The 22,847-nt window shown below is 42.2% G+C and overlaps 1 protein-coding gene across 1 annotated transcript in view; it reads left to right on the top strand.

The window, feature by feature from the left end:
- Nucleotides 1–3,452: 3,452 nt before the first annotated feature.
- LOC139210938 (stromal membrane-associated protein 1-like) overlaps nucleotides 3,453–22,847 on the top strand; it is a 93,321-nt gene continuing 73,926 nt past the window's right edge. The window contains exons 1-3 of the mRNA XM_070841151.1: nucleotides 3,453–3,673; nucleotides 18,428–18,561; nucleotides 20,466–20,551. Of these exons, the coding sequence (XP_070697252.1) occupies nucleotides 3,556–3,673; nucleotides 18,428–18,561; nucleotides 20,466–20,551 (338 nt within the window). The 5' untranslated portion in view covers nucleotides 3,453–3,555. The remainder of the gene's footprint in view (nucleotides 3,674–18,427; nucleotides 18,562–20,465; nucleotides 20,552–22,847) is intronic.

Genomic DNA, 22,847 nt, shown 5'->3' with positions numbered 1-22,847 from the left:
GCACATCAGAGAGGTTGTTGGTCAGTGTTTACAGTAGTACACCCAGTCCAGGATGTACCCCGTCTCTCGCCCAATGATTGGCTCCAGCCCCCCCCATGACCCAGAAGGATAAGCGGCATAGGTTAAGGTAGTTCCTCAGCTGTAGAGCTGGCTGGTGAACCAAAGGTGAGTGGACCATAATGAAACAAACCTCTCAGTTCAACTCAATATAACTTTATTTATAAGAGGAATTCTATACAACAGATCAACATACACACGCCCAGCAGGTTAGAAAACAAAATAACTAAACTATCACTGGCTATAAGTGTAAAAAAATGTGTGTATGGAACTAATGATGAACATATTAATAATTAACTATAAGTGAAAAATGAAAACCATTTAATTAAAAGGGACTTTGACCTCCTGTTCTGATTCTTTGTGGTGTCGTTACCTCAGCACGGTGTATCATCTTTTTCACACATGCGTTTGATCAACAGCTACAGGTAAAGTTCAGATGTCCCAGCAGCTCCACCCCCACTGACACATGTGAACAAGTGACATGTCTGTGTTTCACATGGTGCGGCTGGGGACAGCAGCGCTGTGGACGCTGCTCTGGGAGAACCCAGCATGAAGTACAAGTCAGACATCACAGGCTGGTTACAGATGTGTGTGAGGACCCTCCATCATGGCTGTCTGAGAGGGGACGTGTCCTCTACTGACGATTTTCTTTTGTCAGATTTCCCATGAAAACTTGCTGTGATGCACAGAAATATGAGCTTTACCTTCAGCTCCTTCAGTGGGAGCTTTGCTTCTCTGCCCTTGGGGCCACAGAGATAAACGCACTTACCATCTTTCCCAGGACAGTGTTCACTGCTGCATTACCTCTTGATTTTTTTTCCATTTACTGGGGTCATACTTTAGCGAACTCCTCCTCAGAGGTCCACGTCAAACTTGGTCAGTGTGTAAGAAAGAAGTTAACAATGTGAAGTTTTAGAGTTTTTGTTGAATGGTGTGGCCTCCAATTTTGATGTTTTGACACGGAAAAACAAACTGTTGAACGCTTGTAGCTTTAATTCATCATTCTGGTATCCTGGAGGACAAATAACAGCTGTGAGAAATTAAATATATGAGAAGACTGTCAAATGTATTCAGTCCCAAAACATCAACGCTTCATTGCCTGGCAGCACATTGTGATTCAGTAAAGAGGCTGACATGCTTCTGGTCTTCCACCGCCGCAGATCACCACGAGACAAGTACATTTTGAGCAAAAGGGTCCAGAGTTCACTTACTTTGACGTGGAGGTGTGTTCAGCTGGGGAGCAGCGGAGACCGCAGGAGTGAAACCATGAGCTGCAGCCTCACACCACCCTTCTCCATGTCTGCAGAGAGAGAGAGAGGGAGAGAGAGAGACAGAGAGAGAGAGAGACAGAGAGAGAGAGAGAGAATACAATGAGTGTGTCTGGAGATATAAACAGAAGCTCAGAAGCTGTGTACACTCGTGAGTGTGTGTTTGGATTTATGCACGTGGCCCTTACAGCACTCTGGGACATTACACGTTCTGGCCTAGGCCTCCAGGGAGCCTCAGCACTGGGACACTGGAAGACTGGAGACACACACACACACACACACACACACACACACACACACACACAGGTGGTGATTCGGTGGGCAGCAATGGTGTCATCTGTCCACCAGGTGTCGGGGTTTCCTCTCTTTTAGTTCACCTCTCTTTCAGCTTACTCACCTGTGGAGTAAAACTGGAGAAACTATGACACACACACACACACACACACACACACACACACACACACACACACACACACACACACACACACACACACACACACACACACACACACCTCCCGCATCTGTCTGATTGTGTTTCTGCAGAGGGTCACAGAGGTCGTCACTACAGTGGGAAAAGGTAGGCAAGAGTCTTAAGTATCCATTAATGCAGCACCAACCTGATTAACACTAAAGTTTACTCTATTCTCTGGAGGAGCAAGCAAGCTAGACTGAAACTTACTATCCTGCAATGCTCCCTCGAGGAGGGGGGTGGGTGGGGGGGGGTGGGGGGTTGTAGCCAGATATTAGATGCGACCAAGTTGCTTGCCTCTGTAGTTGTTTTTGGCTCTGGTTTAAAGATGCCCCTCAGTCTGCTTGGCTTACCACAGAGGCTGCTCCCTTATTCGTCTGCCTAATATTTTACAGGCTTCTGAGAAATGGGTCCATCTTAATGTAAAGGGCAACTTCATTCTACAGAATACTTTAAAGGTTTGGACACTGACAAGGAAACTAGAGAGAGCTTTATATCTCTCCTCACACCCGTCCACTTAAATCTGGCATTTCCCCCTGGTTCAGTGGACCATGCCTTCCCCCCGTGGTACTGCAACAACTGCTGGAAGGTTTATAAGTTGGTGAAATTAGTTCTGAAAGGCTGTCATTTACAAAACAAAGCAAAAAATCCAAATGGACCTTTTGAAGAACCTTTTACATTTTGAATTAAATGATAAAAATATCCTCTGAGGGAGGACATTAGCAGGCAGAGATTGTCTGAAGTGCACTTAAACGACACATGTAGCTTCACTACATTAAAAACTCTGGATCTATTAGCAGTTGTTGTGCTTATTGATCTGCAGAGCTCTGCTACGCCATGTGTTCAGCGCCAGGGGGCTGGAGCCAATCACAGGGCCAACACACAGAGACAAACAACCACTCATGCTCACACTCACATCTATGGGCAATTTAGAGTCACCAATGAACCTAACCTTTGGATTGTGGGAGGAAGCCGGAGTACCCGGAGGACATGCAAACACCGCACAGAAAGACCCCAGGGTCAAACCTGGATTCGAACCTGGAATCACTTATTGTGTGGTACCTTGACATATACACTATCTATCCATCCATCCATCCATCCATCCATTAACCTGCAGGTCTTTGGACTGTGGGAGGAAGCCAGAGTACCTGGAGAGAACTCACACAAGCACGAGGAGAACATGCAACCTTCACACAGAAAAGTGCTCACACGGTGTTAAACCTGCAGTTATTCATACATTGACTGAATACTCTGTTCAGTGAATCAAACAGGACTTTATTATTAACACCTCGTCACGCAGAACCAGTTCATACACTGCACTGATTACAACCAGCAGCAATGTCCCCCTCTTTTCTCTGCCCATTGAAACACTCTTCATTTCAATTCTATGCAGGAGCAGCAGAACAAGTATTTTATATATTAAAACAATAGCTGCATGTTTATGTGTGCTCTACCTGTCAGCATGCTGTCCTGGTTTTAGCCGAATGCCTTCTGTATGTGTAACTTCATGTCATCTGCATGCAAGAAGCCAAATTCGTAGCGAGTCCAAACGTGCTAATGAAAAATCCGACAGCCGTGAATGCAGCAGGGGTGATGCTGCTCTGGATCCATATTACCTTGCTAGCAGGTTGCAGGCTAGCTGAACACAGGCGGCACAGTGCGGCTACGAGGGGATGTCCCACCCTTTCTAACACAGGCTGAAGCTCTCCGTGCTCTTTATCGGCTCGACACAGGCGGGACAAGCTTGCAAACTTTAGCGACATGACGACGCGGTCGGAGAGAGAGAAAGCCCAGAAACTGAATGAGCAGCATCAGGCCATTCTGTCTAAACTGCTGAGAGAAGAAGACAACAAGTATTGTGCCGACTGTGAGGCGAAAGGTAAGCCCGACGGGAGCCTCCATGTCGGGAATGTGTGCACGGAGAAATGAAATGATGCGGGAACTTGGCAGCTAACGCCTTGGCTAAAGCTAGCAGCATATTATAACGCTGTTCTGGTGGGAGTCACTTATGTGAGGCTATGCTCACCTCTCTGTTAACCTAGCTTAGCTGTTTAATACCACAGTGTGTCATTCCCACCCAAATGACCCCCCCCCCCTCTCATTTCTGGATATTTATGTTTTATGATGCAATTAAGTAATTGTTTGTCCAGTCGGAATTGAGCCAAAATAAAATATTGAGCCACATGTGTCCAAGTCGCTATGAAGAATATACAACTTCCGTTTAGCACCTTCAAAATAAAAGCTCCATTTCAACAACAACAACAACAACGATAATAATAATGATCAAGAAGAAGCTAGAGGAAATGTGTACCACAAGAAATGAGACATAATTTGAATGATTTTGTCATGTAAACTCAGATGTGTTTGTTCATTTGCACCTCGACTATGAAAACGCGTCTGTTGCCTCTGTCAGATACATTTCTAGCTGTTGTGAGCTCTGATAAATATGCTGAGTTGTGTTGGGATATGCGCTCATCACTGAGCATGGGTCAGTGAGGTTGTTATTTTAATGTTGTAGTTTTTCCCCTCTCACCATCTACCAAAGCTTTCGTGCTCTGCTTGCTTTCTTTGTCACCTTATATTTTGCACCTCTAAAAAGATATGTCGAAATTCATGCTTTGCCCTTTTAATTTGAAATCGGATGGCCCATAATTCCGGTTTTGTGTTGTATGGCTGCGCGTGACTTGACGCAGGATTTGCCCGACAGTATCGATGTCATGTCCTTGACTGATTTATTAATGAGCGGAAAACGCGCGTGTCCTGTGTGGGCAACAGTAAATTAGAGGTGTAGTTTGCTCGCCTGTCCCGTGTAGAACAACACGTCAGACACCGACGGGATGCTGCAGCTGCAGCCAACACCTCACCGCCGACTCGCGATGCAAAACCACCCCCGAAACCCCATTCAAAAATCTTAAAGTTTAATATTCCCTTACACGGGATCTAAAGTGCAGTTTGATCAAAGATGTTTTATAAACCCTTAGAGACCAGTCCTCAATTCGGCATACATCCAATACAAGAAAAACGCTATATTTCAAAAAGATGTGAACTTTTAATATTTGCATGTCTTTGCTTAAAACTTAAAATGACACGTTAATAGAACAATGTTTTGCACAGTTGATCTAGCTAAACTGTCACCGGATAGTGACTGTTGGCAGGATCGTGACTGACTCCTAGCCTGACCGTCTTAACCCAGAGGTATGTTTACCATCAACCGTGGAAGGCTGAATTTCCCAGACTTTTGTGTGGAGTTTGAACGGCTCGTATCGGGACTACTACCTATGACAGAGATTAAATGCCTTTTGCGTCATCACTACGCCTGTGCTGCCCCCTGACCACTGTCATCTGTAGTACCAGGCCTCCTTCAGCAGTGAATCAGCCTCCACCACGGTTTGTCACTGCCTGCTGCTGATGCTGCACCTTCCTCCAGTTTAACGCTCATTTCAGGTCTCGTTCTTGATGGTAATCTAAACAGTAATACATGTAATGTATTTCACCTCTGTCAGCAGGCGTGTTATGGAAGCGAGCCATTAAGACTTAAAGTCATCTTACCACACAAAGACATGTTAAATATAGTAACCATTCATATGTTAACCTCGTCTTCCCTTTGTTGCTACTGATTAGGCTGAGATGACACACCATTCCTCCATTCATTCATTCATTTTGTCGTTATGAAAGAGAAATGTAGAGAGCGATGCTGATGTTTTGGTGTTTGCTGCTGTGTGACCCTTGGTTTCAGTACAGAGGGTGTGTGTGTGTGTGTGTGGTTCCCATTTACAGCAGTTGTCGAGCATTGTTCCTGTAAATCCGTCTTAAGGCTGAGGTAGGCTGTTTATTTTTGGAATCACTGGGCAAAAATTCCATAAGAACCTTTGAGTACATTTGTAATTCAAGTGGTCCGAGAGAGAACTAGACGTCTGCACCTCCTCTCTTTCTCTCCTCTCCTCTGTTTTCAGGCTTTAGAAAATCTGTCTTGGGATGATTAAAGCTTCTAACTTCATTGTCCTGTAATATCTAAATGTGTTGCAGTAGTTTGTTAGCTAGTGTACATAGATTCAGCATTAAAGCAGGGAACGAGTGGCCATGTTGAATGTTTCAAAGGGCTTTGCAGGCACACGAGTTTGCAAAGAGAACGGGACGGTAACTCTACTGTAGTAGAACAGCAGTAAGATCACAATCCTCATCGGGATGATGGAAGCTTTTTCCTGCACGTATGAAGTGCGTCCACGTTCCAGGGGCCAGGGTGAGAAACGGGAGAGCTGCAGGGGCAGGGCTGTATGTATCACGTTCTGATGAGCTGTTTTTGTACAGAAGGGAAGTATTAAATTTTGGCCATATTTCAACCAAACAAATATATAATCCCCTAGCCACCATGTCTTTTAACCTGTCAAGTCCAATGTTGACTTTTTTAATGACTCTTGACATATATATATATATATATATATATATATATATATATATATATATATATATATATATATGTCACACATACATATGATATTGACTTATCTAGACAATAATTCATAGCAGCTGACAATCTTTTTTCTACTAAACTGCATTCAGATTTGATCTATTGCTTTGTGTTATCTTCATCAGTCAGAGAAACTGCAGCCTGAGGCTCATTTACTTGTGTTAGTCATAAAGCAGCAGAACGCAGCCGTGCCCTATGACTCATGCTGACTGTGACACAGTTATTTTTATCCAAACAATATATGGATGTTGTGAGAAAGCATCATAAGCCCCCAGCTTTAAGATGAAATCAGTTTACCTATGATAATAAGTACGTTTCATAACTAAGAGAACAGTCTGGGATCATGAAGAAATTAAAGTGTGAAAAGCACAGCTGAGGTTGAGCCAAATGCTTCCTAATTCGTGTAGATTAAAGCAATATTGCAACTATTTTAGAACAGCTTCAGATTCAAACAATAGTAACAGGGAGGGTGGGGACGCTCTCTGTTTCGTCCTTGAAGGAACCATTTCTGTCTGTTTGCTTTGTGGCTCTTAAAAGTGACTCTCAGCTCGACCTCTCAGTGAATTAAGCGAATAAATAAACACGCAGGAGGTCCCCAGCTGTACGGACACAGAGAAGCAGCGTGTGAAAGCATTGTGGGTTTGACGCCATATGTGAATGTGAATTCCCAACAAAGGAGTGGCTGCTCCCTGACTGTGTAAAGAGTCTCCTCACCACTCCAGAAAACACACAGACTGAAAACAAGACACTCGAAGGCATCGTCCTCGGCCGTCTGACGAGGACAACAGATGAATCAGTGTAAAGACTAACCAGCAGGTTAATCTACAATGGAAGTCATACAGCTGTAGGATGAACCACAGCTGCTACACTCGATCAATTAGTTGATCACTTGTCAACTATTTAATTAGTCACCAACTATTTTGATAACTGATTAATCTGTCTGAGTAATTTAACAAGATAAAAAGAGCAAAATCCTCCTGTGAATGTTTTCACATTTCTGTACTGCTCTGTGACAGTAAACTGAATATATTTGCATTGTGGACAAAATAAGACGTTGAAGGATGCCATGTTAGGTTCAGGGAAACCCTGATCGACACTTTCCGGCATTTAATGGACTAACTAATCAATTAATCAAGAAAGTAATTGACATTCTAATTGTCAGTGAGAATGAGTTGCAGCCCCAGAATGAACACATGGTAACCTCTCGTTCAGCCTCACACTTTGCACTTCTGAGACATTCCAGCTGCTCCAAGGTCCACGTTTACTTAGCTAGACAGCATTTATTGTTAATGTTTTTGAGATAACTAATGAAGGGTTTTATAAAGCCAATGTGGGTCTATTGTCCCGGAAAACATTTCCCACCATTTATCTGTAATATAAAAGGATAGATACACTTGGCTGTTCAGTACTAAACTTCTGTAAGTGGGCCTGCAGATTGCTTTTATCAACTTATCAAATTTTCTGTCTGAGTGCGAGTATCAGCGCCTCCAAAGTGCACTCCACACACAACACCATCGCCAGTGTATTAGTTTTATTGATTTTTAAAGCAAGCAGTCACTCTGTGGCTGACTGACCACTCAGATTCCAGAGCTCACGTCTGATTGATCAGGTTGTTTTAGGGTATAGTGTGGCCGAACACCGTCTGTCCTGTGTGCTGCCTGCTGCAGTCAGTGGGTCTGGGTGTGGCAGCCCTGCTGTGTCCACTGCAGAGCGGTGACTCACCTTAGCCTCAGCTGTAATTCCACTCTCACTTCTGTCTTCTGTCTACACTCGCTGCCCTACTTTTTCTCTGTGTGTGCTTGTGTGTGTGTGTGTGTGAAAGAGAGAGAGAGAGAGAGAGAGGGAGAGTTGGAATCCTTATTGATTGCAATTCCAATTTCCTGTCCCCCATGGTTTCTCAGTCGGTCCCCTGCTTAAAGTCCAGACTATAATTTTCGCCCTGGGTTTTAACACAATCCTCTCCCCACTGTGACTCAAAGGCCACATACACATTCTACAGCCCCTTACCCAAACCTTACCTATCACAACTAAATGCCTAACCTTAACCCTTACGCTAACCTTAGCCTAAACCTAATTCTAACCTTAACCTTAAAACCAGTTCTTAACTTTAAAACAGTCCATTGAAGTTATGAAGACCAGCCAAATAGTCCCCACTTCCCAAAAATGTCCTACTTGTTCTGGTCCTCACTATGTAGTAGTACAAGAACATACCCCCACACACACACACACACAGACACATTTACAGGCTGGCAGCGTGTCAGTGTTATGATTTGTGGCAGGGGGGCAGCTCTGAGCTGGCACATGCTCTCCTCTGTGCTGGCACAGCAGATCTTGGCAAGTGCCTGCAGGGCCCTCAGCGCTTTGACGACCTGTCCTTGGTACCTCTCGGCTGTCACACACATAAAATACTGGCACAGGCCCACGTACACTCACACTAATTTGGACCCAGAAGCTTGCATACACACCTGCAATAGCACGCATTTTGAAGGTGTGAAGGACAGGTTAGCCTCGCAGTGTCCAGAGAGGGAGAAGCTGCGGCCCAGCCTGTGTATTGGGGGCGGGGGTGTAGTGGCTGGTTGGGTTCAATGTCACATAGGTTAGAAATGTGAGGAATGCGATGCAAGCTTCTTCCTATGTTGAAGCATTTCTAGGTTCTGGACACCTTTACATGAGTATGATGGAGGGAGATTTGGACTGATGTGCTGTTATTGTGTGTGTCAGCTAATGCTGTCCATAAATCACACTGATTAAAGACCAAAACCACTGACATCTATGCATAGACCGCTTCGGCCTGATGCTGCCATATGTCAATGTCATTGTCATATTGGAACGATTAACTCTGGCCTGTGAATACAAATAAATGGGGGAGCTGTGTTTTTCCTGTATAAAAGGCACTATGAGCTCACGTTCACATGATTTCAGTTAGTAGTTTTCACATTCAGTGGTGCTAATGAGAGGATATGTCTGCTAATGGCTGTGTGAGATTGTGTGGTCTAACTACTAACAAAGGGATTACCATCTACTTGGGGTAGATTTATTTTTTGTCTACTGCACAAAGGATATAAACCCTTAAATATGAAAACAAGTCATTGAAATTATTTGAGAAATGTAGTTGTTATACTGTTTTTTTTTATCTAGAAAAAAAATGCAGCTCCCCAGTTTACAGAACAGACATGTCTTAACAAACAGTCTTCATAAACAGAGCCTACCTGTTGATTCACTGTGCATCAGGACTGTTTGAGTGCGGGGGAGAGTGCAGCAGATGACGAAGGTCTAAACGTGCCCTCTGGTCATTTTTCAGAACTCTTCCATTGATGGTATTTTTACGTCTGAGTGACCAAACTTATCAGGTCGAATAGCTTTTAGCAGTATTGATGAGACAGAACGAGCAGCTGCTTCTTTCATTCCATCCATTTCCAGTTTATTAGGTACACCAAGCTGAAATGGTCCTGCAATAAATCCTCCCCTCATGAAGGTCAATGGGGAGGATGTAGTTTGCTGTGCTGCTGAAGTGTTTTCGGTGTTTTGTCCTCCCGTTTGTACACTAACGAGGGCAGTCTAAAGATTTTTGTATTAAAATAGTTCCATCGGTTGAATAATGAATGAATTGACTAATCATATAATATAATAATAATAATAATAATTCAGCTCCAGATGATGGAACGTTGGTTGTGAAAGTTAATCCACTACACTGCCTTCTATCACCAGCAGATGGAATCATATCTTCACTTTATCCACCCATCCATTATTTCAGCTGTCTGTTGCCTGAATTTGAACTGCTGAGCAGATGAAAAGATTGCACAGTTTATGGCCGACAGGCATGCTAATGTTCTATTATCAATCATCTCTTCTCTGTAAAAACAAAAAAACCATGATAAAACAAACCACATGGCAGGTTGGAGGCTAAAACTTATTTGAGTTTTAGTATCTGGCTTCACTCCCTGTGTACACCCCTCTAGCTGTCTCGGTCTTTTATCACCTCTGATAATGGTTTTATGTAGTATCCATCTGCCAGGATTTATAGACTGTTTGGACTATAATGTTCCTCCATTTGTTTAAGAGGAGACGGTAAGACCAGATGATGAGTTTTTATTAGGCTTTCCTCTTGTAATAACAAAGAAGAAGTGCTGGATGGAGAGGAAAACATTCCTCCTTGTAGAAGTCTGCTCAATACTGCTGACACTGAGTCACACTAATGGACCAGCAGGGAGCAGCACAGAGCTTTTCTGTTCTCCCCCTCAGCGTCCCGCTCTGCACTCTCTCATTCTCCACTCACCTCCGGCCTCCGCTCAAGATTTTGGCAGCCTTCCGATGATTCACTAAGAGGACATTTTATTAATTAATTAGGAAATTGAGGTTCTTAACCTTCTTTAAAGGAGGATAACGCTGGATTTCAGCACAGGGATGTGGCACCATTCAGCCCTGTTCCAGTAATATCAGCTATTGTTACCTATAATTAAAGAGAGGAGTTAAATTGGCTTCATACAGCCAAACATAACTTAAAGAACTTCTAAATGTTCTCTACAGAGCTGTGGTGATACTGAGAGTCCAAGGTGTTTCACAATAGGACATTAAGAGAAAATAAGAAAAAAAAAAAGGACATTAAAGCTGAAGGCTAGTTAGACTAAAAATGATGTAAAAGATGACTCAAATAAAAAGGTAGAAGGGTGGCGGGGACATTAGCCCGAATGGATTTCTGGGCGCTGTGGCTCAGAGCAGATAAAGACTGCAGTATTATTTGTCCCACAGGGTTTATGAGTCAAGCCAGACATGGCTTAAGTCCACAGAGTCTGCTTCTTTGCTTCTTTCTGCCTTAAAGCTTTAAACTTTGCATCTTCACTCTGTCCCCGAAGAGAGAAGCGGCTCCGCTTCCTCGTCGCAGACTTTTGTTCTCGCTCACAAATATTGATCGAATGAACCCACAGCTCTTATTAATAAATTCAGGTGATTTTTTTTTTAACTTGGTTGTTGCTTCAGAGCGTTTCCACACCCAGTCTGAGCAGCCATCAGCATATGTTGTGCAGGGTTAAACAGGGTCACAGATTGATCTCTATGGAAGAGCACAACGCCTCCCCAGATATCTACGGTCGCCACATCGCTGCCTGCCACCGTCGCACACACACTCACACACACCTGTCAGTCGTCGCCCTGTCCTCAGGTTGACAATTGGGGCTTTAATTTCATGCTTGGCTGCCCCCCCCCTCCTCCCCCAGCTGCTGTCACTCACAGAGGCTCCAGGGTGTGTGTCTGGCTGTGTGTCTCTCAGCTGGGATGACTTTGTTTGTTTGTCTCTCAGTTTGTCTGCATGTAAGTGAAAATCTGTGTTTTTATTTGCATGCATATTTATGAAAGTGTGTGTCTGTGACGTCATCTTCATTATGTATTTGTCTGCAAAGTGTGTGTCCCCCTCAGTGTCACCGTGCTTTTATGTTGACATGTGTGCATCTTTTGTACAGATGTGCTCATGCATGTGCCCCTCTTCATGGCACTCTGTGGGATGTACCTGCTTCTGTGTGTGTGTGTGTCTGTGTGTGTGTCTGTGAGTGTATGTGAAGAGCTCATTTGTGTCTAATCAGGTCAGCAGTCTACAAATTAGCATTGGTGTGTTTGTATTCTGTGTGTGTGTGTAGGGGGGGGGCGCTGCAGGGCTAATGTCTACTGAGGGAACTCAATTCAGCTGTCTATTTTCGTCCAAACTTCAATGCAGAGCAAGTGTAAAGATGAATAGCATAATAAAGCTGTTATTGAATCTGAATTATCCACATGAGACACAGATGAACAGATACTAATGTCTCAGCACCAACATTACCGCTTGTCCACAGACTATTCAGCTCATAGTCATCATATGTATACATCAGCTGCATTTATTCATTCATTTCCAAATTCAGAGTGTAATTTCATTTTGACATCTACCAGCAACAACAAATTATTGATGGATTTTAAGACCAGTAGTTATTGTGTCAGAAACGATGGACGGAAACAGCTGACAGCATAAAAACAGTCCCTGCAGCTAACAGTAGGTTATTACATACAGTGGGTCAGCACTCATAAATCAGAGTGCCTTTTACCCCCCACAGCCAAGGCTTCTCTTTTAAACACTTGCTATTACAGTGCACCTGCCACAAAAGGCCAACATTACATGTAGCTCAATCACAGATTAAAAAAAAAAAAAAAAAATGTGCTCACACAAGTATGTAGACATATTTTTCAGTTTAGCCCCCTTTGCGACCCCCTAATGTGGAAGTATGGTCCTTATTTCTCAGTAATAATACCAGTGAGATTGTTCTTCTGCCATCCAAAATCTTTTTTTGCTAAATGTCTTAAACACGAGGACATTTGCTCTTCATTTCAACAACATTAAGGTTAGGAAGAAATATGACTAAACAAATAAAACTGGAAAAAGGTAAAGACATTTAGTTTGGTTTGCTCTTGGCTGTTGGCGAAGTGAGTGGTGTCACCGTAGGCAATATTAGGGCAATGCCATCACCCTAGTTAGCAAAATGACCAGAAAACATCCTCCTTGCCAGCTGTGTACTGATGAAGCCACGGTGCTGTCCATGGTGCTGAAGTAGCAGCTGCAGATCCACACCATATACAGTACTACAGACACTCAAGTCTATGCAATATTCTAGTCTATATACGCAACAGAGTAGTGTCAAGTAGTAATGTGTAGTTGTAGAACAGCGCTACCGATACCTGCAGTAATTCCTAGAATATTCTAGGAAGGAGGGGGTGAGTGTCACTGGGTGCTATTGAGTCACTGCCCCTGTTAAAAATTCACAAATTGCCTACTGGGTGTCACCATTGCGAGATCAAAAGAGCTCTCTGTGGCCTCAAGAGTAAAGGGTGTACATGCATATGAATCTGTGAGGGGATTTTGAAAACAACTGCAAGCTATTAGAAATCAGCCAATCAACTGTCCAGAAAATTATTTGCGAGTGGAGAACATTTAAAACAACTTCCAACATGGCCAGATGTGGCCCACAGAAAAGATCTCAGGGAGCTTAACGGAGCCTTTAACAATCCTAAAATTCTACATTTTTTATTTATTTATTTATTCTACAGAATTCTACAGGTAGCTCTTGCCACAGTTGACACCGAAATACATGCATCTACCATCACAAAGAAGATGCTGAAGTTAGATTATTGATGGGAGGTGTGTAAGAAGGAAAACCTTTTTGTCAAAAAAGTAATTCATCCAAGGCGAGACTTAAGATTGCCAGAGAACACTCGGACAAAGGGTCCTCTGGAACAGTGTGCTTTGGACAGATGAATCCAAAGTTGAATTTTTGAGGCACAGTCACATGTTTGGTGCAAACCAAAGACAGCATTTGAGCAGAGCCTCATACCAACTGTGAAGCATGGGGATGGAAATGATGTGGTTTGGGGCTGCTTTGCTGCAGCAGTGCCTGGCGAGCCCACCATCACAGAATCCACTCTGTATCGGAGGGTGCTTGAGGAAAATGTGAGACCATCTGTCCAAAAATTGAAGCTGATGTGGACCATGCAACATGACAAAGGCCAAAAACATTCCAGTAAATCCAGCAAGGCTTAAAGGAAGGAAATGGTCATGTCAAAGCCTGGATCTTAATCCTGCTGAGACGCAGTGGGGTGATTTGAAATGGGCTGCGCATGCAAGAAACCCCTCAAACGTCCCACAGCTGAAAGAATTCTGCATGGAGGAGTGCAGAGGTTATTTCAGCCAAATGCAATAGCAGCAACTAGGGTGTACGAACTTTCTTTTTCTCAGTTGGAATCGGCATCTTTGTTAATTTTTCAGTGAATGTTTCATTTTTTGTTCAGTTGCATTACCTTTTATCTGTATTGTTTGAAAGAAAATTAGTTATTTACATGTCCATATTTCTTTTAAAAGATATAAATATTTCATGGAGCGTCCTCATTTTTTTACACTGCTGTATTGGACGATATGATTTATTCTTTATGCGTAACATCAATAAAGATGTGAGGTTCTCTTACCTTTTTTAACGATTGCAGCTCGGACTGTACTGGCTAAGACATTTTACTGTTGGAAAATGAATTTGATTCTACTCTGTGGTGGATAATCTCTAGAATGGTGACACACATCTTTAGCATCTCTGTGCTTCAAGTTTCTTGTCATTTATCAGCTGACACATACACAGATACTGAAATATCTGTAATGAGCTAATATCTGCTAAAATATTGGCCAGTCACAATTTAAGTTAAATTAGTCTACTTAGCTCTTAAAACACATTAGTTTGACACGTACCTAGGACAAGTATTTGTTCCATTCTTAAATTTAACAAAGAGAATGTTGTGATTTGGACGGAGTAACCTCAGTTCCCATGGGCACAAAAGCAGGGCTTTCACGGCAAAGGAATAAAGGAATATAAAAAACCTGAATGCCCACTTGCACAAACTTTCTGAAGGCTGGTTGCTGCCCAAAGTGGGGAGTAATCAGATTACAGAGTTACTTAGAGTCATCATCTACTGACACTGGCACTCAGCGGTCAGAGCCTGAAAGAGCGACAGGGCAGGCTGTTCATCATCGCAGAAAGAAATGTGATTGGCTGGTTGAATAGTGCAGCACAGTCTAGCACACAAGACACAGATGAAAGCTTATGTCTTCTTACAATCCCGTACTTTATATTTAAAGTCATTTGTGTGAACCATTCACTTCTCTAAATCCAATCAGACCCTGCTGAAGTGCTAAATTGATTTTCTCACAGTAATATAAATACTCCAGTAGAGAATGAGAGTCCATTATTAAAACCTATTGTTGAGAACATTTCTGCTGATCTCCAAAAGTGATTTCAAGCAACCGCACGCACACGTGTCATACGTGCGCGTGCACACATGCGCTCTGCATGTCGAGGCATGTCGACGAGAACTAACTACATGCGCCTGTTTCAGAGAATGTGTTGAAAGAGGTTATCTAAGAGCAGACCAAAGTGAAGTCCAATCCATACAGATAGAGTCCAGCTTACAATGGCTGAGCTGCTTGATTCAGGCTTAGCACTCAGTCATCCCTGCCTTAATGCTCCTTTTGGCCATCTAACGCATTAATGCCACTGCATTAACACACTGATGCTCTTACCCGAGACTGGCAAGCCCACTAGACTGCGTGCATTCCCACCGTCGTCCAACCGTCCCTGCCGCTCCACCATTATGTAGCCCGGATCCATAAAAGTTGATCCTTTGCACTTACTGTGTTCAAAGTCGCTCCTAATCGTCAAATTGACTGATAGTAAGCTTGATGCTCTGGAGAGGGATAGAGCCAACAATTGTGTTGAGGGACTGTAGCCACTAGCCCATTAAATTGATTTGACTGTCATTTCCATGCCATCTCCTATCCATCCCCGTGGAGGTTTGGCAGAGCTGCCCTGTTTTATACTACTTTATATGTGATGGATAAAGTGTTTGAATGACAGATGTCTAAGGGACGCTTTTAGCATGAACTTCCTCAGACGAGATATTTTAAAGAAATTCCACATGCATGAGTGTGTTAATATTGTGAGTTTGAAGGCGTCAGGTTGACCCTTGTCGTTGTTTGGAATTGGCAAAGCTACACGTGACAATTTCAAAAACCTGACATGTAGGTAGTTACATGATTATGTCACATATATGCAAATTAGCCCAAATGGTATGTGTGGCCATTTAACAAGAATTGGACCAAAGCTGTTTAGTTAACTAGCTTTTTGCATGTTTTGGTGCAGCTTTTAGCTAGTTAGTTAAGTTGGTTATTACTGTTGGCTAGTTAGCTACACATGCAAACACTCACAGCTGTCCCTGGAGCAGGTAAACAGCATTTAATCCATTCCTTGTGATTTTACTCCTGTATTTTGAGTTTGGAAAAGCTATAGAAGGCCAGAGTATTTTGAGCCAACATTAAAGAGATACTTTGCCGATTTCCTACCAGCTTTGTATCATTACATTGTGGGCACTATATGCAAATGAACTATTTAATTTTCCTCCATGACGCCTGAATCAAAAGGACTCCACTAGTGGACTCCTGCTGACTGCTGGGCTGTTGCTGTCCGGTGAGCTCTCAGTGCAGACTACATGGAGGAAAGCTAAACATTAGACATCTGCATATACTACTGACATCGTAATGATACAAATCCTGTTGTCTTTATTGTTGTCTCAAAATATCAGCAAATCTGCAGGACTCAACAAAAGGATTGGAATCAGACTCCCAGACACGCAGACCGTGGTTCAGACTGACCCGTGAGGGGCAGTAGCTTGTGGGGTAATTCAAAATTTCCATCCCTCCTCTTAACAGCTGATTGTGTGTCAACAGGAATCAAAGCCTTCTCTGCGTCTGCCTGGAGGTTCTTCACTTTTCTGGCTCCATGCAGCAAGCTCACAGCCATGTTCTTGTGCTCTGCCAGGCCTTTTATGTAACCTTATGTTGGTTATTTTCGCTGTGGCCTCTGTCTAACAAGCAAAGACACAAAATCCAATTTGAGTTGGTTTCACATATGATGCCATGAAAATGTATACTGCACTCGAAAAGAATGGATTTAGGTCCGTAGCTCAGCCTGTAGTCATACAACATGTCCCGGATAATTTGGCAATTTTCTTGTTTTAATTCTGTTTTTTTTAGGATTAGGCTTTATGGATTAAAAAAATCTATGACCCTTGAGCTAATGAAAGCTTTTGAAAACCAGTGTATTAAACTCAAAGCTGCTTTCACTGAGCTAAAAGGCCAGTTTTTATTGTACCTCTCATATTTGGAAATAGGTTTGTAATTATAGTGACATTTAATTAAAGCAACTAATCACGACATGAAAGTCATTGAGAATGCACGTTACAAAAAAAAAGAAAAAAAAGTGAGTTTTGCGGTTAATTTGAAATAACCTTAAAACATTAGATCAGTCGCAATTAATATATATATATATATATATATATATATATATATATATATATATATATATATATATATATATATATATATATATATATATATATAAAATAAATCAGCGTTTCTCTTCGGAGCTGATTAAATGCAGACGTTCATCAGACACAACTTGTACATGAATGAAAAAAAAAAAAAGATATCTGCATATTTGAACTGATCACTGATTGTACTTTTATAGAGAAAAATAGTTCTAAATACGCAGGAACTGTAATCAAATGTTGTCTAGAAATAATACAAACCGCACCGTGCTGCATTGTAAAACCCATAAAGATGTATTGAAGGCATTTGGATGTCTGTAAATGTGTCAGGATAACTTAAAGCCTAAGTGTGTACGTTATGAGACAATTTCACCAAAGTACGTAAAGGCTTTCAGTGTTTGCGCTGTTCGGACTTTATCTTTTCATATTAACTTCTCGGGGTTTCTGTTCAAGCCCGATACTGTACCTGCATGCTGCTGCGCTTTCCGGAAATCCCTTGTCAGTTTGTCCAAACTTCTAAGCTGGAGTTTCTGAGCATGGAACTATTTCCTTTATCTCTGGAGCTGCGGTGGATATCAGGGCTCATGCTGACTACAGTCAGTAGTTCATACTGTGTTTGTTTCTGACTTCGTGGCTTCAAGTGGGTGTGAGAGTTGCCTTTGAATTTTTAAAGCACATTTCTGGAAGGACTGTGTTGTGGTGAAGAGGTTCACAGAGAATAGTGGTCACTTGTTTCCTTTTTCATTTCATTTTCAACACGGACCCCTACAGAAGCCGCCCACACTGAGCCTGGGTCTGTTCGAGGTTTCCTCCCGTTAAAGGGGAGTTCTTCCTGCCACTGTTGCTCAGTATAATATCTGATGCTGCTCATGTGGGGATTCTTGAACCCCTAGTGTTGAATTCCTGAATCGTTGGGTCTCTCTCTAATTAAAGAGTTTGGTCTAGACCTGCTCTTTATGGAAAGAGTCTTGAGATAACGCTGTTGTGAATTGGCGCTATATAAATAAAGATTGATTGATTGATTTTAATCTATTCCTACCTGCTGGTCCATCACTTCCACAGTTTAGATTTTAGCTGAAAAGGGGAATTGTATGTAAGTGAATGTACATTGTGTCAGATGGTAGGGATGGAACTCCCCTGTCTGCAGCAGTGCTAGTGAGCCAGTAAATAACACAGCAGGACCTTTACATTAAGATTTGAACCAGAGCAGCTTGAAAGCAGAACTCTCCTCTTTCTCTTTCTCTTTCTCTTTCTTTCCCATTTCAATACTTGCCATTGCCGTTTCAGGTCCTCGATGGGCATCATGGAACCTCGGGGTGTTCATGTGTATCCGCTGTGCCGGCATCCACCGTAACCTGGGTGTCCACATCTCCAGAGTCAAATCTGTCAATCTGGACCAGTGGACACCTGAGCAGATCCAGGTATACACACACACACACACACACACAGACAGGTCTACGCACTCACATTTTAACACACAAAAGACTCATGCCAACTTGGATAACAATCCACCCGTTCGTGCTGTTGTCACTGCTTCTCTGTACTGTTTCTCAGTTACTCGCTGCAGTTTTCTTTTAACCGCTGTGTCACAAAATCGCACCCTGTGCACTCAGATTCATAGTCAAATGAAAAGACGCAGAAGTCATACACTGCTGGAGTCAGCGGAACTCCTTCTGTGATAATAGTGTCTTTGATGTTCAGCATGAAAGTTAATAAAAAAACTAAAAAAAGACATTCTATATAACTTACAGTGAAGGATTTTGCCCTGTTAGTTTCTATAGTATCGAAAGTAATTCAGCTGATTTACTGTCCATCTGTGGTTGAAAGGAGAACAGGAGCTGCTAGTATCTAATGCAGCATGACTTTTTATGCTGCAGATCTACATCATCTTTGACTCAAAGCACGATGGGGGAACCCTAGCAGTAAAATCCTGAACTCAATGCAAAGACAGGAAAGGAATCCTTAGGCATGACAGAAGTCAACTAACAGGTTGTTCTGGTTTCTGTCTGAACAGTTTTGACATAACTAAGTCATTTAATACCACATCAGCATGGTCCTGATGATCCACACTGATGTTCCCCTTTATCTGTTTATAGATACTTATTTGACTTGAAAAAATTAAAAAACCCCAAAACCTAAGTACGTTTTTTCATAAAAATGTTTCCCAGTAATGTTGAGTGCCGTGCTAGTGTGTGGCATTTCACAGTAGGGCTACAACTAATAGTATTTTTCATCATCTATTGATCATTTTCTTGATTAATGGATTAGTTGTTTGGTCTTTAAAATGTCAGAAAATATTGAAAAATGGCGGTTAGTGTTTCCCAAAGCCCAAAGATGACGTTCTCAAATGTCTTGTTTTGTCTGCAAAACCCAAAAGTAATCAGTTTACTGTCATAGAAGAGCAAAGAAACCAGAAAATATTCACATTTAAGGAGCGTTTTTTCGCACAGACAGTTTCAGTTTTTTTTTAAATCACTCAAACAAATGAATTATTATGAAAATAGTTGATTAATGACATCTAATTAATCGATTCAATCGTTGCAGCTCTATTTCACAGTAGCCAGGAGCTACAGAAATGTAGTATTTAGTCTGCATTCTAGTCTACTTTCACAGACACTGTCGACGTGCATACACATGCTCAGCATCACCCATGTTTAGTTAATGTTAGTAATTAATTTAGTTAGTAATAGTGTAATTACTAATTAGTATAGTATAGTGTTTTTATGAGTAAGTAGCATATAATTAATATGTATTAATATATATTAAGTAGCCATATTGATTGAATTACACACAATAGAGTGAATAACGTGTGTGTGTGTGTGTGTGTGTGTGTGTGTGTGTGTGTGTGAAACTCACCTGAGCATTTATTCAATCATCCAGTTACAATATCTAATTGTTCCTTGTGTGTGTGTCTCTTCAGAGCAGTGCCTATCCATCAGTGGAGTGTGAGTAAAAAGGGTCTCAGTCTGAATAGTAATCACTGTTTTCAGTGACTAATTAATTCTGGATGGCTGATTATTCCGACTCCATCTCCTCCACTTCTCCTATCATCACCCCATTTATCACCCTCCTCTTAATTTAGCCTTGACACATACGGCCAGTGTGTCTTTCACTCTGTGTGCGTGTGTGTGTGTGTGTGTGCGTGTGCAGGACTCGGCAGGCAGATTGAGTTGAATGCGAATGTGTTGTATGAAAGGACTCGCTGTGTGTGTTTGACACGTTCTTGATGCCTTTACCAATTGCTTTGCTAGTATTAACACCACAATGTCTTTCTTTCCTTCCTTCCCTCCTTCCCTCCTTCCTTCCTTCCTTCCTTCCTTCACAGAGTATGGTGGACATGGGCAACAGGAGGGCCAGACAGATGTATGAAGCCCACCTACCGGAGAGCTTCAGACGGCCACAGACAGACCAGTATCCTCGTCCTGCTTGCTTTCTGTGTGCTGGTCTTTGACTGTCTATTTATTTATTGCCCCTAGAATTTATTCACTCCCAGTTTCATCTGCATAAAAACTCACTTTGTCACAGTGCATGTCAGCGTACACTGGTGTAAAATCTCCCCGTCACTGGACACTTGCATATAAACTGCTGTGCTCTCACCACATGTGCTTTAAAACTGTCTGTCGCCATACATTTGTAGAAAACTCTGTCACCATACATGTCAGGAGACATTTGCATACCATGTCCCTGTTGCAGGATATATGTCACCCCGTATTTACATACAAATTTAAAAGCTCTCTGTGTCGCCATATGTTTGCATCTCACCATAGTTGTGTTACATACAGATGGATGACAAATGAGAGGAAAAACCCAACATAAATGACATAATTTGTCATTCATCTTCGTCTTTTGTTTCAGAGCAGCCTCAGAGTTGTCTGTACCGAGGGGTGAACAGCAGTCTTCCAAGAAATAGTCCCTCTTTTGGTATTTTGATGATGGTGACATCACCGTCTAACAAGTCCCATAGGTGTTTTAGTCTGTTGATACCAGGTGACTGTTGACGCCACCGCACATCATGCATATTGTTTCCATGCTCATCAAAGCATTAGTAACCCCTCATGCCTTGTTGATGAGGACATTGTCTTTGCGGAAGAACCCACTCCCATCAGGATGGAAATGTTTCATTTTGGAGAAAAGCCTCTAGATTCTTCTCCTCCTGGGATCTTGATCCAGATCAAGCAGCATTTATACACTTATTCCAAAACAAGTCAGTTGCCCCTCTGTCCCCACACAATATCACCGGGTTGGTGCTGCACCTGCCACCACACCCAACACTGACGAACCTCGGAGTACACTTCTACATCACATCACCAAGGTGAGCATGTTTTTTTCCCCCCTTTGAATTTGAGAGCACAACTCACTGATTTCACATCCAGATTTTGTAATGATAGTATTACCCAGTGAAATGCTCCCTGTCTCACTTCTTAGAGCGTCCATTACAGGCAGTCACTGTGTAACCGCGCTCATCCACTCCGCCCTACAAGGCTTTATTATAACCTTATGTACTTCTCTTGCTTTCTTTACGAGAGCAATTAATATACTGTATATACCAGCACCCATACTTTCTGTTTTACCATAACAGCTGCATCGGCTGGTCGGGAAAAAAACCTCACAAGTGTAAAGTTAAACAGCTGGAGGTGGTTTGCTGCTGTTAAGTTGCTTGTTAATCACACAGTGCAACTACAAGAATGCATCTGCACTTTCAGAGTTTCTCCACTCATTCATGTTTTTTGTGCGTTTAGTGCATAGAAAACCACCAGTACATATGTTCACATTATTCAGTGCAGCTTTCAGGCTTTACAGAAAGACATTCATTAGATTAAAGAACACTTTTAGAAAGCCTAACCCATTGTTTTATCTATGAAAAGGGCTGTAGCCTGCTACAAATGTAAGCAAGCAAAGTTTATTTCTAGAGCCCATTTAAACACACATTGCGCTGACCAAAGGGCTGTAAAAAGACTTCACCAAAGGTCTTGAAATAAAATAAAAAGTTTTTAAAAAAAATACAAAGAAACACAGAACCAACGGCAAAACACTCAACTACAGCAAGATACAGCATTTTTAACATGACAACAATTAGTGGGACAAAAAGGAATAAAGATGTGAATAAAGTCTTGAGCCTAAATTTAAAAAACCGAGATGAAGGGAGCGCGTCCAATATCCTACAGCAGCCCATGTGTTGGTGCTCAGTTTGACCGTGGAACATACAAGAGAGCAATCAGCAAGGTCTTAAATTGAATTCTAAAATGAACAGGCAGCCACTGAAGAGCCACTGCTAGGACTGGGCTGAGAGGCTCACTCTTTTGGTACCAGTCAACATTCTTGGAGCTGTATTTTGGACCACGTGGAGACAAGTTAATGAGGACCAGGAAATGCCTAAATATAAGGAGCTGCAGCCGTGATGGGATGAAGGCGTGAATTACTTTTTACACATCATAGAAAAACAGAGCTGGCTTGAATGTGAAAATGGTTTTTAACTGATAGAAACTACTTTTAACAACAGATTTGTTTGTCAAGACAGAGCTCAGAATCACAGATAAGATAACACCAGGTTTGGGTGCACAAAAATAAGCTATGCTGCCCTGATCTCTTAACAACAGGTTTATGATAAATCCTACTGGTGTTTTATAGTGAGACATTTCAGTATCAGGGACTGTTTCCTCACACAGCAACAGTTGCACCATCAGCACTGACCGTTAAAAGATGGAAA

The sequence above is a fragment of the Pempheris klunzingeri genome, chromosome 12 (genome assembly GCF_042242105.1).
Source record: "Pempheris klunzingeri isolate RE-2024b chromosome 12, fPemKlu1.hap1, whole genome shotgun sequence".
In the NCBI taxonomy this organism is placed as follows: Eukaryota; Metazoa; Chordata; class Actinopteri; order Acropomatiformes; family Pempheridae; genus Pempheris; species Pempheris klunzingeri.
This window is presented reverse-complemented; position numbering and strand designations above follow the sequence as displayed.